At 37.5% G+C, this 18,626-nt stretch overlaps 1 protein-coding gene across 1 annotated transcript in view; it reads right to left on the bottom strand.

Moving 5' to 3' along the window:
- SYNE1 (spectrin repeat containing nuclear envelope protein 1) overlaps positions 1-18,626 on the bottom strand; it is a 454,522-nt gene that overhangs the window by 214,454 nt on the left and 221,442 nt on the right. Inside the window, exons 49-57 of the mRNA XM_028103363.2 lie at positions 17,607-17,762; positions 14,568-14,859; positions 13,325-13,497; positions 10,851-11,160; positions 9,325-9,489; positions 5,517-5,873; positions 1,405-1,541; positions 1,021-1,198; positions 359-541 (exon numbers count right to left, since the gene is read on the bottom strand). Of these exons, the coding sequence (XP_027959164.1) occupies positions 359-541; positions 1,021-1,198; positions 1,405-1,541; positions 5,517-5,873; positions 9,325-9,489; positions 10,851-11,160; positions 13,325-13,497; positions 14,568-14,859; positions 17,607-17,762 (1,951 nt within the window). The remainder of the gene's footprint in view (positions 1-358; positions 542-1,020; positions 1,199-1,404; positions 1,542-5,516; positions 5,874-9,324; positions 9,490-10,850; positions 11,161-13,324; positions 13,498-14,567; positions 14,860-17,606; positions 17,763-18,626) is intronic.

The raw sequence follows: 18,626 nt of genomic DNA, 5'->3' as shown, positions 1-18,626 counted from the left end.
GTCTTACATGGATATTTCTGTTCATTCTCCTAGAATGACTTCCAAACTTGAGGAATTTCAAATGAATGATTGAGTGATACTGTTTAAAAGTAAAAACCAATTATTTCTGGTGGGACAGTGCAAGCCTATGATGACAGCCCCTACCAGGCAAGAAGCTCTTGAATTCCTCAGTGAGGTTCCTACTTCAAAAATCAAGCTGTTTCTTAGAGTTGTCCAGTTATCCGTTGATATCCAGAGAGGAATGACCAAAATCACTGGCAACCATATTTGGATATATTGAAAGTGTAGTTTTAACTGACAACAATGACTACAACAACAAACTACAGAGAATGTGTCCATGTGCCTGACTATATTATACCTCTAGGGCAGATTCCTTCTGGTGGAGATTTGAATGAAAATTTTTCCAGTCTTCTTTTGCAGTTGCAACTTTGGCCTGGATGCCATCAGCTTTCTCTTTGGTCAACAGAGTACTCAAAAGTTCTCCTTTAGACAGCATCATGTTTAGCTTATGCTGTCCATTTTCACTTTCTGACAAAAATTCCTACAAAGAAAAAGGCTAAGATTAGGTATAATAAAATGCTCTATGCTTTAAAATACATTGATTATCTACTTATTTCTTGACACAATCAAAGGGAAGAAAGAAACCATTTTTATTGCATATATTAAATGACTAAGACTCTTTTACCCTCTCTAGACATTGGGAATAATAATCTTATGTACCTGATATGGTTATTGTGAAAATTAAATGAGAAGATCTGCTTAGGGTGCTCAGGAACAATGCTTGTCATATATAAGGGCTTTTATTAGTTCCTACATCCCTATTAATATATAAAAATAGCATGCTTTTGGGCAAATGGACGAGTTCCTCTTCACATACACAATTAATTGTTGTTTCAAGCAGGGATTTATTTGAAATCTGAGTTTCTTAAGGATGAATTTAATATGCTTATAAAAAGATTTAGAGGCACCTTTTTAATCCACTTAAGCACTGTTATTAGCATTAATTGTTGGCACTCTTACCTGTATTTTCTGAAGACTTGTTGAAACTTCATTAATATTTTGAGGTATATCAAAACATTTGGCAGTAGTGATTTTTGCATTAACCAACCACTGCTGGAAATCTTTGAAGGCTCTTCGAAATCGTTGCTGTAAAATCTGTTCACTATTCTGACAGCCTTTGGATGCTTGCAAACAAAGACTAACACCAGGATTTGAAATGTTTAAGGGAAGGAAAAAAAATGATAAGATAGATTAAAATAAAGTTTGATAGAATCAACAGTTCTTGGAGTATGCAGTCACATTTAGCAATTTGGTTAATGATTAATTTATCATACCTCAATAAACACACTTCTGGCTGCTTATTTATATAAAAATCTTTTGCATACCAATAAGGTTCATGCTCACCAATTATATTCTTTAATCAAGCCAGAAACTTTTCCACTGTATGTACTGAGGTCTCTGGAAAATCGACAAAGTTCATTCAGCTGAGACTTAAGATCCTCTGTTTTAGGCTCTGCTTTTTGTAGGGCATCCAGTATCTCCTGTTAGGAAATAACAAGACAGAGGAGCAAGCACTGAAATTGGGTAGTTTCCACAGCCTCACACTATACATGCATAAATCATATTATAAATTACTAGTGAGGGAAGAACCAACATAATAGATTCAGTAAATAAATACATCCTATTTTCAGGAGTCTTCATGGCAAATAATAGCACTTGGCTTACTTGCATCTTTTTCTAGGATGGATAGGCACTCTGGCATCAAATGTCACCAAGTAATCAAATGATCATGTGGTCAAATAAGTCAAAGTAGGACAAGAAAAAGGAAAGAGAAAATAACCTTAATTGCTTAATAACAGTTTGACTAGGCCATTGGAAGATAGCTATATTGCTTAAAGGTAAAGAGAAATCATTTCCAAGCAAAGAAATACTTATTTTGGATTAATATATATATATACATATATACATATATATGTATATATGTAGAGAGAGAGAGAGAGCGCGCGCACTGATTTTATGTAGTATATATAGTTAACCTTCACACTAAAAATGGCTTATAGCCCACAGGTCTGATTTAACTAGTAATCCATTCATTTCATAGTTTTATTCACACAGTCTTCCAATATTTGCTAAATGTCTGCTATGTGCCAAGCATTTTTCTGAACTCTAGGACTCCCCACAATGACTGAAGATATGAATCCGGTACTTGAAGAGCACACAATTTAACAGATCAGAGAGAAACATGAATAATCACAGTACTGTGAATATCTAACCCAACATAAGGTCTTGAGACTTGACAAGTACATCTCTAAAATCAAGGCCATGATCCCCTCAGTTACACACCGTGCTCTTGTGGGATTGTCACAAGGAGCAAATGAGAGCACAAATGTCAAGTGCTTCGCACAATTCCTGGCGCACTGACAAATGCTGAATTAGTAAAAACAGCAGGTAAACAACGCCCAAATATTTAAGCGGGACTGTGTAAATAATGATATTGCCATAGGAAAAAAAATTAATTGAGGAGAGCCAAGAAGATGAGTGACTACTCAGATGGCTGTTGGTGTTACTATTCCTGTTCTCAGATTTTTATCTAGACATGGCCTAGATTTGTAGGAAAACCACACCTCTCAACAAGCCAGGTCTGTGTTGCATTCCTCATCCTAGTAAATGGCTCCACCGTCCTCCCACTGATCTAAATCAGAAAACTAAGCCACATCTTGGCCTTGCCAAGAGACAAGAGACAACGAGGTGCAGTCTGTTCCAGTGACTTTCCCTCTGCACCGACTCAGTCTCCCCTTGCACATCTGTCATTTCTTTCTGGAATGGTACAATGTCCTCTCAATTTGAAACCTGTTCTCCAGTTTCTCTCCTGTGTTTTCTTGTTCCTCACTAATTTTGGATCCTGGGACTGTTCCTCCACCTCACCTATCTGGTCAGTTTGTAACAGACTTCCAGACTCCGCTCAAATAACAACTCCTCTAAGGACTCTGCCTTCCTTCGCACCTCTTGATGGGGGCTTCTCACTTGAGGACACAGCACCTTGTCAGTTCATCACAATTAATCATCCCTATTGGCTTTGAACTCACTGGCTTTCCACCTAGACTGGGATTCTGAGAGAGGTGTGGTGTTCTCTTGGTTTTAAAATTATTTATTTATCCTAGTGTCTGGGCTAGAGGAGGAGTCTAAGATATTTTTATTTATAAAATTCATAATAACTAGAAAGTTTCTCTCTGAAATTCCAAACCCTAAACTAGTAGCTACTATTTTATACTATATTGTATCTTTTATTTAAGCAAGAATTTAGAACTGTAGAAACTTAACCACACACCAAAACAGTATAAAAGCAAACAAACAAAAAACAAAACAAAACAAAAAAACACCTGAGATTCAAAGTAGTCACTTATAAAGTGGATGATATCAAAAGAAAAAAGCTTCAGACCAAAATTTTACACTAAACAAATTTCCATAACTTCATCACAAATTAAAGCATTTTAGTAGAGTCTTTCATTATATAAACATCAGGTTAAAAATTTCTGTTTCAGTTAAGTAGTAGAATGCATTTTTTCCCTTAGAGGTTATAAAGGTTAAGAAATTGGCTAAATTTCAAACACTAATAACCCAATAGATATTAAGAGATGAATTTTGTAAACACAGCAAACACAATTTTTTGCAATATGACTTTATATAGTTTATAGATGATGATCCATTTTTTACATTTTGAAATATTTCTTGGTTATCATCACTTAATTGCAAAAGAGAAAGTAAACACTTGTGAAGGTTTGTGACTATTATGATTGTCAACAATGAGAAGCCCTCCCCAACAGCAAAACAATGTTGTAAGAATCCTAACAAATTCATTATTTTGTAAAACTTTTCTTATGTATTCATTGTAATGGAAGTATTATCTCCACTTAAACATTTAAAAAATTTTTTTACCAACTTTGATTGAGATATAATTGACATATGACATTGTAACAAGTTTAAAGTATACTAAGGTGTGCTAATTTGATACATTTATATATTGCAAGATGATTACCTCCCCCCCCAGCATTAGGTAACACCTCTATCCCATCACATAAATGACCATTTCTTTCTTATACTATTAATAAAAATAAGAGAAAAGCTGAGCATTGAGAGGTAATGTACTATTGTCATCAAAAGCACGAGATCTGCAGCCAAACCTGAAAGTAGATCTAAGCAGAGGACTGTCATCTCTGAATTGTCAATAAAACTGAAAACCGACATTTACTTTTTCATTATCACATGGATGTTTTATAGGTCTCACGTACAATTTTGACTAATAGTATCTATGCAAAGAATAATGATAGATCAGAATAGTAATATAATTTAAATACCACCAAATCTTTCTTTTTAAAACTGTCACTCATATTAATGGTAGAGAAAGGAAGAGAAACAAAATAGATATTTAAAAATTATAACTGATTTTTTTTCTATCAGAGTGACTAACTCTGACCACATGGAACAATTACCAACTTCCTTGTCTCCCTTTTACAGAATTGCTTTCTACACTTTATTCTGGTGTTTAAATCTAAAAGATGGAACAGGCATCAGGAAAAAAATAATAATAAGCTAGAAACATTATAAATAAAATAGCCTAAAGAGATAATAATAAAGTTTTATTTCATGGTGTGCTATATTTGTTTGAAATACTTGATTTAAAACAGACAATGCTGGAAATACTACATGACTTTCTTACTGGCTGAAGCTATTTTGAAATGATTATAACATAAATAGAAACAGAGAAGTTTACTTCACTGAAACTTCCTTTTAAGGACATCCATGGTTCTGAGTGTTATAAAACTGCAAATAACAACAGTGTTTTGAAGATACCATTTAACAATAAAAGGGAGGATTTCAAGCTTCTGTTCTTTCTTCATGATCCTTTCTACGCTGTTACATTCATGTTCTGAGAGAGCTGCCATTAGTTTAAAAAAAAAAAAGAGGTCTGGAAGACAACCCGTGAGCATGACACAGGAGTTATGTTGACGGGTTAATTCAAGCACAGCTGTTAAAACCACCCTAGGAGAGCTAATCAGGGTGAAAACTAATAGTTGTGCTTTAGGAGATTACCAAATGCTTCTTTTAAGATACAGCTTCCAATCATTTAATTTTTGGAAATAATTCACTGGCAGAAAACCAGCTATGACTCTCCATCTATTTATGCCTCTACCCACAGGCTAGTTTTCAGGCTGAATGGCTGAATAGAATATTACAGACTCTTACACCATAAGAATGAAAGTAAAATGTCTGCACGAACAATCCATGTTTCCTACAGTAAATCATAACTCCTTCTCCCCCCATCTTTAGTTTTTACAGTAGTTTGCCTTAGGAGAAAAGGAAACAAATCAGATTTGAAAATTTAGTTAGGTAAATACTTATTTCTTTTTAAGTCTGAATGGTGCATGTTTTTAGTTAGCAAGGATTTTTTTAGCAACAGTGAGAACCAAACAAAATTGTTAGCATAACCACCAATAGAAAACAGGGAGCCAACTTACTTGTCCTTTCTGCCAGCATTCCACTATCTCCTTATCGGTATTCTTGCCTTCCAGGAGGGCTAACTGCTGGGCCCAAGTTATCAGAAGGGCACTGAACTGATCCAGCGCCTGCTCCAGATGAGCCACCTGGCCTGAGAACTCCTGCTCCGAAAGGGCCATTTGGCTAACCAGATTCTCCAAGCTGGTCTGCGTTTGGAGTACACTGTCTTCCCACTGCTTCCAGTCAGCTCGCAGGGCCTGCATCTCCGCGTCCACGAGCTCACACCCACTGGCACTTGTGTTCTGTTTCACTGCTGGAGCCAGCGACTCCACTCTGCCTCTGCGGCTTGCCCCAATCTCTCTGGAATCCATCAGCTCCTGTAATGGAATATCGTCATGGCAACCAAGGAGGCTGTGAGTCACTTGGGCTGCAAGTTTACAAATGTGTGCAGAGGGGGACCCTGTCCTGCGAGGAAGTTTTGGCAAGTGTGCCACAAGGACCGGAATCAACTCATCCACCCACCCGAGTGGGAAGAGCAGAGGGTTATCATCCTGAGCGCTGAGGTTTGCGGCAAAATGAGCTGCGGAATCCCGCCACCTCCTGGAACAGACTAGACGGGGACCTGAAATCAGGCATTGTTTGAATGTGTGAAATTGTTTTGATAGTGCTATAAACATTTGCCTGTGGTGTGTTTCTCCTATAATTATGCAAATCTATGTTTCTCCCTAAGTTGACAGACGAGTGACCAAGGACTGCGGCAGAACTGTGCTCTGCTCAGCGTCTGTGCTCTGTTTCATTTTCTTCCAGAAGATGGTGGCTCAAGTCGGTTTCATGCTACGAGGAATCAGGCCGAGCCATCACAACCAAAGAATGAGCCCTACTCAATTTCAAACACTTCAGTACCTTAAATAAACATTTTTAGAGTAACTAAAATGAATAAACCACAGACCTACTTAGTCAAAAGTTCAAAGTAACTTTTAGACTGGGTTTATTTATTGCTATTATTTTCACTTTTAAGAAACTCACCAGAAATTTAATAATTTAGGTATAATTTTTGGCCTCAAGGCACACAAATACTCTAAAGGATAAGATAAAATTCAAATATGCATTACAAATCAGGTAAAATAGTGGCATTTCTTTCTGAGAACAGATCCTTCTACTGAAACTTCTCTCACTGAATTCATCATCTGGTGTTCATCCATTTACATATCTATTGCTCAAGTTAGGATTTTGTTAGTATTAATAAAAATTATGACTTCTGTTCTGGATTGAACAGGAGGAAAAGATGATTATTAGGGAAAAATTTCAAGATGAAAATCAGTTACAAATTAACGAGTTACAAAAATAGGAATGTTAAGTATGAAGCATATTGTGTTAAACATAATCTGTCTTAATTAACCTACAAATATAGTTCATATTTCACTAGATTTGCCTGAAATACATATAGCTTCTCATAATTATATACAAGAGCCACATTTTAGTATAGATCATTTAAAAGTATTTAGTTATATCGTAGTCCAAGGGGCAATCACATGAATCTTACACAGAGTTAGCATTTAATATACACACACACATCCTTTCCTCAGCAGCAGGATTCTAAAAACCTGCCATGTTTATCAGTGTATATAATAAGTAGTTATTTGGTGAAAAAAAAATATATAGCTTTTTAAAAAAAACTATGTCTAATTATTGGATTTAAATACTTATAATTTGCCTTTACGACTAATTTCAAATTTGGAGTTAAGAGGCTATCAGTAGTCAAAACACAGTTTCCCAAAATACTCTCTAACGCATTATCTCAGTTTTCTTTGGCATGAAAATGGGACATTTCAATATTTGCAACCACTAATTCCACTCATCCAGATTTTGAGTAAGAATGTCATCATTTTAAAAAAAGATTTTATTTATTTATTTGAGAGAGAGAGAGAGAAAGAGTGTGTACGCACACATGGAGTGAGGACTGGAGGGGCAGAGGGAGAAGCAGAGAGAATCTCCAGCAGAGCCCACACTGAGCACAGAGCCTGATGTGAGGCTCAATCCTAGGACCAATAAGATCATGACCTGAGCTGAAACCAAGAGTCAGATGCTTAACCGACTGAGTCATCCAGGCACCCCAAGAATGTCATCATTTTAAAGTTTTTTGAAATGACTTGTATACATATTTCCTTGTTTTGGATTTAACTATCTAAAAATATCATATGCATACACACGCATATTTGGCTTCGAAGTTGCCTATTCTTGGTGGTTACTCTTGGGGGTGGTGAGGAACCAACTGAAAGACAGAGGAGGTGCTTATTTACTTCCTCCAAGGTTCCTCCTCACCCATGCACCAGCCTCCAGTAAAGCCTGACCTGGACTTCACTTTCTCCTTCCCAAATTCCAATTTCTTCCTGCAACCTCCTTCTCCTACATTTCCCATATTTTTGGAAGTATTTTATAAAGTGTTTTAAAAAAAGAGCATTAAGTCTAGACCATCACTCTTGACTTTTCCCACACTGTCATTCCATAGCCAATTAAATCATTCATTTTCCAAATCTATTGAATTTTCTTATTGAGTGGATTCCATGTGTCAAGCGTAATGATAAATGTTTTATGTTCATGACCTAATTTAGTCCTCAAAACCACTTGGTGAGGCAGGTACTATTGTTATTAATTTACCAATTAAGAGGTTGAAGCTTGAGGACATCAAGTGACTTGCCCAACACAGCTAGAAAAGCAGTAGAGGGAGAATACAGCATCAGGGTCTGATTCTAGGGCCTAAGCTCTAAAAGTAGTGTGAGCTGTCATTACATTTAATGTATTATTTTATAAACATAGTTTGTGCATCATTGTTCCCAACTTCACTGCAGGTTCCTTGAGGGAATGCACAACCCTGGCAGAATAAATGGATAAATGGATGGATGAATAAAATATTAGTGAGAAATGTATCAAAGGAGTATTTTAAAGAATCACACAGATAATAAGAACTTCAAAAGGTGCTTTACCTCTTTTAAAACCTACATGGTCATTGTAAGATTTAAATAATACTTTCCAAGCCTGTAAAAGTAAATGTAGTTATTACTGTTATCATCAACTAGTATTTTTAAGACTTTTATATTCTGATGTCCAGGGATCAGAACACGGTATGAATCTTAAAAGTCCTGACCACAATTACACTATTTATTCCCAACATTTCCTCATCTACTACTAAATCACTTAGGATTTCATTACTGCTTAATTTTTAGATTAAAATCCTTTATTTTCATGGGGGGAATTATTGTAATTTAATATTCAAATAACTAGAAATATACTTGTTCTAGCTCTCTCAGATATGTGAATTTCTATTTTTTAAGTTGCCCTTGTGAGGAGTAAACTAGGTGATAATTTTAATGTCTTTTAAAGCACTGCTTTCCATTACGTTCTTGAACTGTTGGCTATTAAAGCGGAATAAAACATCTAGCATGACATTTCCAAGTTATTGCTCAAATACGTTTAACTAAGTTATGTTATAAACTTTTCTATCACTGCGCTGGAAAATAGTGTCTGGTTCCATCAGCCCACCCAGCTAGCATATATTTCATAGTCTCCCCGACTATGGCCATAAGCACATTTGCATGTGGAAGTATACATAGACAATGTTGCATTTTGCTCACAAATGTCAAGTGTTTGAATTCCTTTCTTCCCCTTGCTTATGTTTATAATTTGTGAGGTGCAAGGTAATAAATATCAACAAATAGAAAATAGGAAACATTTTAAGTAACAACCTTATCCACAGAATCTTCATCACAGGTATGTCATACTCAAGAACCAATGAAACAATGAAGTTATAATATCTGTGCACTTTCTGACCTTGATTTTAGACAATTTCTTCTGGGTGGCTGATGAGTCTCCAGACATATCTGACCACCGGTGGAGTTCTTCTTTTGCTGAATGGAGCCAATCTGTGAATTCCTGGACTGCATCTAAATACATGAGGTGATCTTTCACAATCTCTTCCACTTTCCTCATCTTCTCCTGGTAGGCAAAGAAAAGGTTACTTTAACAGGCATTACTGAGAATATGAAATCAGACAAAACAGCAGGTCTCTTAATGATTTCAGAAGATTTCATTCCTATTATTGAACTTTGTTTAAATCTTAACATGAAAACATCAAATCTTAATTAGACTGCACATAAGGAAGCAATGATTTTCCTTTAAATTTACTTTAGTGTAGGTTAGAACAGAAATCTATGCTGAATGAATGTTTACTAACATCCCTCACGAATAATCCACTTAATAATAATTATTTTAATAACTATTCTTATTATTCAGGCAACAATACAGTGTGTTATTACTGTATTATTACAGTGTAATTACTATGTACAGTATTCTGCTCAGCACTTTAAGTGCATTTTCTCATTTACTCCTCACAACATCCCTGTGATGTAGATACTATTATTATCACTATATTGTAGGAAAGGGCATTTACAGACGTTACAGAGGTTAAGTAACATGCCCAAAGCCAGACATACAAAAGAGGGACAAAGCCAGAATTCAAATTTAGGTCTTTTTGACTCTAGAGTCAAAATTATCAAAATAAAAATTAAGATAAACTAATACATAAGTTAAAAATTATAGTATTAATAACACAAAGAGAGTTCCTAAAAGGAAAACCAAGAAAAAGACATTGTCACAAATACACAAAAGAAAAATCATGGGGGAAAGTAAAGATTCAGAGAGGGAACTAAAAACAGTTTTGATATTACATAAAGGAGCCTATATCTGGAGAATAAGAATAGGAAAAGGCGGTTTATACCGCAGTGAGAAATGCATGAAATACATTGTACATGATTGAAATCTGGAAGCAAATAGACTTGTATTTAATGCAACAAATACAAATAGCAACAAAAGAAAAAGAAGTACAAATACTGACATTTGAGGCTCAATCTTACAAAGAAAAGAAGTGGACTGGCCAACATTCTAGATGGAGAAAGATAAAAAACAAAGAATAAAAAATAATTCCAAGACTACAGAAAAAGGATTCATGGGCATCCATAGGTGAGTATGGTCTTCTTGTAATAACTGTTCACTAAATGTACAAATACTTTAAGAGCAGCTGGGTCCCCTATAATTTAACCCACAGTATATTCTTTTTTATTTATTAGAGAGCCAGAGAGAGGGAGTGGTAGACAGAGAGGGAGAGAGAAAATCTTAAGTAGGCTCCACATCCAGTGCAGAGCCCAACATGGGGCTCCATCTCACAACCCAGAGATCATGACCTGAGCCAAAAATCAAGAGTCAGATGCTTAACTGACTGAGACACCCAGGCACTCTGAGCCTGTAGTATATTCTTTACCTGAACCTTGAAGATTTTTTCTTCAATATAAAACACTAACCTTGGAAACGGTGATTATATCATTAAACTGTGTTTTCAGTTCCTCTTGAGCTGTTTCCTTGAAAGATTCATCCTCTGTCTTCTGGTAGAGCTCCCTGGATTTTGAGGTGAGACTCTGCAGGACTCTGGCATGGTCTTCTGCCTCAGATAAAATGGACTGGAAGTGGTCCAGAAGGGAAAACTTCTCCTTCAGACCCGGCTGCAGTTGCAAAGGATGCTCTACTTTTTGATCCACTGATTCCATCCACTGCTCCAACTGGTTTTTCCACTCTAGATAGTCATTCCATTTGCTAATCACAGACTCCAAAGTGCTAGAATTAATGTGACATAGTACAAAAATAAGTTATCTTGACATCTCGACTGAAACCAAGTATGAGGGCATTGCCTCCATGTAAGCTGTTTGAATGCTATTCTGTGATAAAAATATTGCTTTTAAGTGCAGGGAGAAACACTACCTCTCTGACCCACAACAGTTTCTTCAAATGAAACTAAATCTATGTTGAATTTGAAGTAAGATGTTATAGTCATATAGGCATCTAGAGGTTTGTCTTCCAAGTGCTAACTGACCTAAATAAACAGACAAAGTTATGAGTTTTGTTGTTAAAACATCAGTACTGGGGCACCAATTAAATTTTATTTAATAGATATCATTCTTATTTTTCTTGGACTCAGTTTACCTTATTCAAATCAGCTGATAACTATTAACTAGAATTCAAAATTTAAGGGATTCTTTCTAAGTAAATAATATCATTAGATTGATTTTCACTTTAAGGATATATATGCACAGTGTTTAGTGCTTCTGAGTTGAACATGTGAAGGAACAAAGGCTTAATGTATTTATAATATAAGAAACAATAGTCACATTAAGTCATATAAGTAATAGTCAAGCAAACAGCTCTCTAGATTGTCATGTAAAAGGCTCTCCAGACCAGCATCTTTAAAAACTATTCTAAACTCATCCTCAGTGACCATTCCGAGCATCCCGTGCATATAATCCTATGATCCTGGAGTTAAATCTTTGGTAAATGTACTTACAGCATCTCCTCAAATTGTTCCTTTTGCATCAAAAGAAACCTCAACATAAGTGCTTTAAAGTGCTATTCTTTCGTCAAAGAATTTTCCAGAAAGTACAAATCAATCTCGCCTCTCCAGAAGCAATCCCAGGCCCTGCATCATCCTACAGTCCCACAGTATCTTAGTAACACAATCTGAGTCAGTGTTTTAGAATGCACACTACCCTAGCCTCTGAGCACTTAGAGAGGAAAAATTGTTTTGATTCGTTATTTTAGCTCAATAATTGGAGCACTGCTACTGCTCAGCATGTGGTTGTCAAATTTAATTTCTTGCTGAAAAGGAAGAATAGAGGATTTGAATCTGCTTCTTGTATTTAACGTTTTATTCCAACATCTGAAAACTATTCACCCACATTGTTATTCACTCTTCTGGAGCTGGCCCGTTGCCAAGGATTGGGAGGGTTAGTTCATGCTCCAGTGGTCCACTCTATCAGAACCATGGGATCTGATTTTTTTTTCTTTGCTGACCATTATGAGTTATTACTGAGATTTAAAGTCCTGCTGACTTTGGGAGTCACCACTTATGTTCCATATTCAAAGGAAACAAAATCTATTTCTTATGCTATTCATTTATTTATTATTAAGCACACACTTCTTCAGGTGACCTAACACTATATATTGCTTTCAGAATATGGCTTCTGGAAGGTAATTTAGTATAATTCTGACTGCAGGTCATTTGTCCAACCAGCCGCCAGATTATTTGTGGATACTCAGAAAAGAGAGGAAGGTGGAAATCTCCCACTCATAAATGTAACAGCAACAACACCACCTGGTGTAACACTCAGTATCTTCTCTAATTACTCATGAGCGGCTGGTACAGGGCTTCTCAACAGGAACCCTAGGAAATCCTGGGTGGGCTGATTGTTGGCTGTGTGAGAATGCCCCCACGCACTGCAGGATGTAAACTCTCCTGGCCACGTCACTAAATGCCAGGGATGCACCCATCACTATGACAATCAAAAACTCTACACACATTTCCACAGCCCCATTGTGGGTGACATGACTTCTGGTTGAGAAAAAGATTCATACTTAAGTTCAATAGTTGCTAACAAATTAATTTCCTGTATGTTCCTCCAAAAAGGGAAGAGTTATTAAAGACTTGCTTTGATGAATTGAAAGGAGGTATCTTACTGCGCCCATGCTGTGTACAAGATGCCATGAGAAATATTATGGGAGATGAAAATATTACACACCCACACACACATACACAAAACAAGCAAACAAACAAAACTGTCTTTGCCATTACAGAAAATACAATCAGGGCAAAGACAAGCAAGCATACAACTAGCTAAAATAATATGCTTGGTAACTCTACCGCAGGATACTTTCAGCACTATTTCATCATTTTACTAAGCCACTGGGTTTTACTTAGGCAAATTAACACTGAAAATAGGCTCCGTACCTCTGAGCACGGACAGAGGAGCTCATGATGTCAGCCCACACGTCTTTAAGGGTCTGTAGCTGAGTCTGAATCACCTTCTGACCTTGTTTGTTGCTACTTCTCAAGGCCTGTTCCCCTTTGCCAATGGCCATATTCAACTTAACTTCTCCTTCACCTTTCATCAGGAGAATATCCTATGAAGGAACAGTGAATACAGGTCAGTAGGAATATTAGAACCTTCTCATATTTTCAGGAACTATTATGTTTCCCATGAGAATCAAGGTAGGGAATATGTTACTCACTTTATTTTTATTTATTTTTTTAAAGATTTTATTTATTTTTTTGAGAGAGAGAGCAAGCAAGCAAGCATGAGTGGAGGGGGAAGGGCAGAGAGAGAGAAGCAGCAGACTCCCTGCTGAGCAGGGAGTCCGACATGGGGCTTGATCCCAGGACCCTGATCCCAGGACCCTGAGATCATGACCTGAGCCGAAGGCAGACACTTTAACTGATTGAGCCACACAGGCACCCCTACCTTACTCACTTTAAAATGAAAACACAACAACAACAACAACAACAAAATGAAAACACAACAAACCTGTTGCACCCTATTGCAATATGATACTTTATTAACTCCAATTTAAATTCTTGGGAAACTCGGGGCCACTAACCTAGAAACTGTACATTTATTGAATGTTGATTTCAAAGTAAAAATAAATTATTTTGAAAATGAAGGCACACTTGTCAAAAACCTACCAGTCCCCTACCATCACCGCCTGGCTAATTTCTATCTTCCCACGTCCCCTTCACTGACTGCAGTCTGGGCTGGTGGCCTCCCTGTGTTTGCAGGACACCCTTGTTTGCTTCAATCATGACCCCTGACTACATGGGGTAACGCAAGTTACAATTTACAGGTTAGTCTCTCCCACTGGACTGTAAACACTTAGAAAGCCAGCACTAACTTTCATCTCTGTTTTCCTAACAACTTGCATAGTGCTTGGGGTAGAGGAAATATTCCACAACTTTTGCTAAATACTTACTAAGTGACATTAAAAATTATTTTAAAGCTATTGAAACAAAAATGTTTCTTTACAAAGGAGAAACAGGGTTCCTCCACATCCCTTTTGCCAACATCATCTTTTCTCCATTGGGCCCTCAAATCTTCATTTAGAGGCTCACAGAACAATTGAGACCCAACTCAAACATCTGTGAATCTAAGCAAATTGATCTTCACAAGTTGTCAGTGTCTGGCTGGTGCTCTGCCTACCTGTATTTGTAACAGCCGCTTTTCCAAGGTGTCTTTGCTTCCAACGGTGCTCTCTGCAGTGGTCAGTCTGTCTTGAATGCCTTTCACCCAGGACCACATGCTCTGCAGGGCTTCCTCCAAGGCCTCGTGCTCATGCAGGGCCACTTGGCAGCTCCGCAGTCTCTCTTTGGTCATTCTGAGTAAGTTCTGGTAGTTCGTGAGGAGCTGCGAGCACAGGCGTCCTTCTTTCCCAGCACCGTGGCCTTCTTCACTGAGAAGCTGCCCTCTCTGGGAAAGCTTATCCAGAGATTCTCTAAAGAAAACAGAAAAAAAAATTGAATTCTGACTTTCTGGAGCATAGCAGAGTGACGGGTGATTGTTGATCCTGGAGAAGTCACCAGACAAGAGCTCATAGCTGCCGTGCCTTTGAAATGAAGATGCCAGGGACTTTCACAGGGCTGGCTCTGCATTCTCTACGACTTCTCTGGATGCAGTCTATGTACATCAGGGAATTTCACTCCGTCTATGCTGTGCCTAGATCCTGGCCCCTGTATTATGAGGAATTCACTTCAGAAAATGGCCCAGGACTGCTTCTCCAGCCTCATCTCTAACATCTCTGTTCTGACTAAATGCTCTAATCCTGAAATGTCCCCAAACCCTCTGCTTTTTGGTGTATACATGGGATTCCTCCTTTGTGAAAACCCGTTGACTCTCCTCTGCTTTCTTCTAGTTGGCCCTTCAAAGCCCAGTGCAGGCATCACCTCCCTAGGCAGCATGGCACTGTCCCCGAGACGGAGGAGAGTACAGGGCTCCTCCCCTGTGTGCCCTCTGCCCCTGTCTTGCTCTATCACCTCAAAGACCCTGTCTGTCTCAGTCCACAGGCTTTCACCTTCTGGAAGTCAGGGGCTTCTACAATTCCTCTCATATCCCAGGACCCAACACAGAAGATAAACTGCAAAAACAAAACAAAACAAAACAAAACAGTTTCTATCAAAAGGCCATTATGTGAGTGCTGATGGGTTTCTTTGTATCTTGGGTACTTGGCTCATCTCAGTTTGGAGTTATGTTAATTAGGTGCAGGAAAAGTGTAGTCATATGTGGCTGGGTTGGCTTCATCTTGTTTTAAAGAGTTCTGAACTCTGATCAGCTTGTCTATCAGGAACTCCCCCAAGATACCAGAAGGGAGAGTGCAGATGTGTGAACATGAACTCTTGTGAGTACTAGAAAAAGAATACAAACTTTATCTCCGACAAGGTCTGTCATGTTTTTCCGATCAGCTACCAAAGACATAGCATCCTGTGGCCCTCTAGGAGATGTATTATTTATATGATATTGCATCCACTCTAAATTACATTTCTTATAATCTGGTAAGACAAGAAGTTGGCTTAAACAACTATATGAGTTAAGTAATTCAGGACAATGTATACCACTTGCTACTACAAAAAGAATTGCTTAATGGGTGATAAAAGTTCAATAATTCTCAACTCTGGGGTACTTTAAAAAAAGGGCATCCCCCCAAGATAGTTGAGTACTTGAAATATTATGATGAAAGTCCAGAGTGCTAGGAGGATCAAGTGGCCAGCAAGTGAGAAGTCAGGTGACTCAGCTGGAGAAGCGGGGTGAGCAGCAGAGTACATTAAGATTGTCTGGAGAAGTAACCAATTACACAGAGCCTAGCAGCAAGCATACTTAAGGACTCTTAGCATCTGATCCTGGAATATCAGAGAGTTACAGCTCAAGAAGAATATATAAAGTCATTTTAGAAGTTTGGAATAAAGAGAGAAATAGGTCTGACCATGTTACATTGTATCTAGACCTGATTTAAAAGGCAAATAAAATGCAGTATAATTTTCAAAAAGTTAAAATGATACTGTTATCCCATTAATTCAGCAAATATTTTCTTTTTCTGGCACTATATCAGACATTGTGACTATAACAATGATAAAGACCTAAAGATCCCTGGCCTTGAGAAACTCCCTGTCCAGGGTTGGCATGTATAGAGTCAACAAGAGTTCACCCCATGGGAAGAGCTCAGAGATGGGACTGAAGCATTCCAGGGAATAATAGTCATTAAACTTGCACACCAATAAGAACTGTCATTATGGGTCATGTTTGTGTATTTGTTTACATGTTTGTTTTTTAAGGCAAGGACTACTAGGCATATTTGATCCAAAAGAAGATTCAGCAGAAACAAGGAATGAATATGATCAGAATTAGACTTGAACTGATCAGTGTTCCTGATTTGTCTGATCAAGCAGGCTAGGTGCTGGCTTCTTCTGCTTCATAGACAGGTATATCTGCTCTTTAAGAGGATAGATCAGAAGTTTGGGTCAAGCTGTACTCTAAGTGTCAACAAAGCGATTGATAATGCCAGTTGGATTATGAATTTAGGGAGCAAAGCCCTGAAGCTGGTGGAGTTAAAAGCACAGTCCAGAGAACTTTGCCTGGGCCAGGAGCCAGAAATGTTTGCTCAGTCGGGAAACAACGAAGAGACAAATACTGTAGTGGAGAAGAGGAACCTCCAGGAAGTCAGACTTAATGACCATACCTTTTGCTTTACTAAGAATATTGTGAGGATTGGGGTGGATTGGAAATGGAACTAGATGCTATAGTGTGTGAAGAATATATGGAAATGGGTTCTATAGCATTATTTCTGTAAGTGAAGAGTACCTTTATAAGGACCTTCTATCCTTCTAATAAGCTCTGAGAAGAAAGTATGGTATTATTTAGCAGCACAATGCTTACAGGCTAATATCAAGAAATACAGGAAATGAGTGGCCTATCCAATTTGTTGAGCAAAGGGAGGTGGATGCAGATAGCTCCTCATTTCCATCCCTATGTTCTCTCTAGAATACCACCCTGCCATAGAGAGCACTGCACAATCATCTGTATTCTAGACATTTAGGGACAGAAACATATACAACCACCACAATTAACCAACCAACCAAACAACCAACCAACCAACCAACCAACCAATTAACAACCAAACCAAATAACCAACCAACGAGACAAACAACACTTGTTAGTCGGGAAAGGACCTATTCCATTTTAGCGCCATACCTTGCAGCCAATAGTTCTCCTAGAAACATTTCAACTTTATGGACTTCATTCTTCTTCTCAGGAATGTGCCGTTTACTCTCTCCTAAGTTTTCTGTACTTAACCTTTCATCCATTTCATGGATCCATAAGTTCAGTTTTCTATGCTGATCCTCAAAGCTACAGAAAAGAAAATACTTTGTAGAAATTCTTCTGCACTCATTACAATAAATAAATTATAATATCTGAGGTCACAATGTCTATGGCAATTAAAATCTCATGAATTTCCAAGTATGGAAGAAAACCCAACAATAAGTCCATCCAAATTATCACTTATTTCAGTAACAAAATGAAAAATCATGGAAATTTCTCTTGAGATCCTATCTTGCTGAAATGATTTCCTGATAATCAGCTGGTAATTATCAGCAAGATTACATTCCCACGTCAACGTACACTTAACTTGTGTCTTACTACAGGGACTCTGAATTGGAGTGGATGGATTAAGTAGGGCAGTGGAAGCCCAGTAAAGGAAGGGAAAGTCATCTCTGAGTCTTTGTATCTTACAGAGATTTGAATATGGCACAAGAGCACAAGAACTCTAAGTTTTGAAAACAACATTAAGTTCTCTAAGAAACCTGTACAAGAGTAAAGCAAATTACTCTGTGACCAGAAAGGCATTTTGATTATATGACATCTTTTTCCCCCTGCTTTTTTTCCTTCTAATTTTATATTCACCCCTGTTGACATAGCTTCCTGATTGGAATCTTCATTCACAGAAATTTGGCAAGTGTTTTTTGCCATCACTCCAACCCAACAGAAGTGGAAGCAAAGAAAAGATATGGATAATCTAAAACCTGGGTGTCAAAGCTCTCAGATTTTAGTTAATCAAATAGACAAAAATACATGCATGTATGCCATTGATAATAACTACTGAATATAATTCCTTACTTTTTCTATATAGAAAATAAAGCCAAACAGTCCCCTCAGAGTCCAAGCAATTAATTCTTGTCCTAGTATGAACCTGTACTTAAGTATGAACCTGTA

Source organism: Eumetopias jubatus, unplaced genomic scaffold, assembly GCF_037043125.1.
Source record: "Eumetopias jubatus isolate StellerSeaLion01/CBP00866 unplaced genomic scaffold, mEumJub1_p1.0 scaffold_6, whole genome shotgun sequence".
Classification (NCBI taxonomy): Eukaryota; Metazoa; Chordata; class Mammalia; order Carnivora; family Otariidae; genus Eumetopias; species Eumetopias jubatus.
Note: the sequence above shows the minus strand (reverse complement) of the source record. Positions and strands in the feature narration are given on the sequence as shown.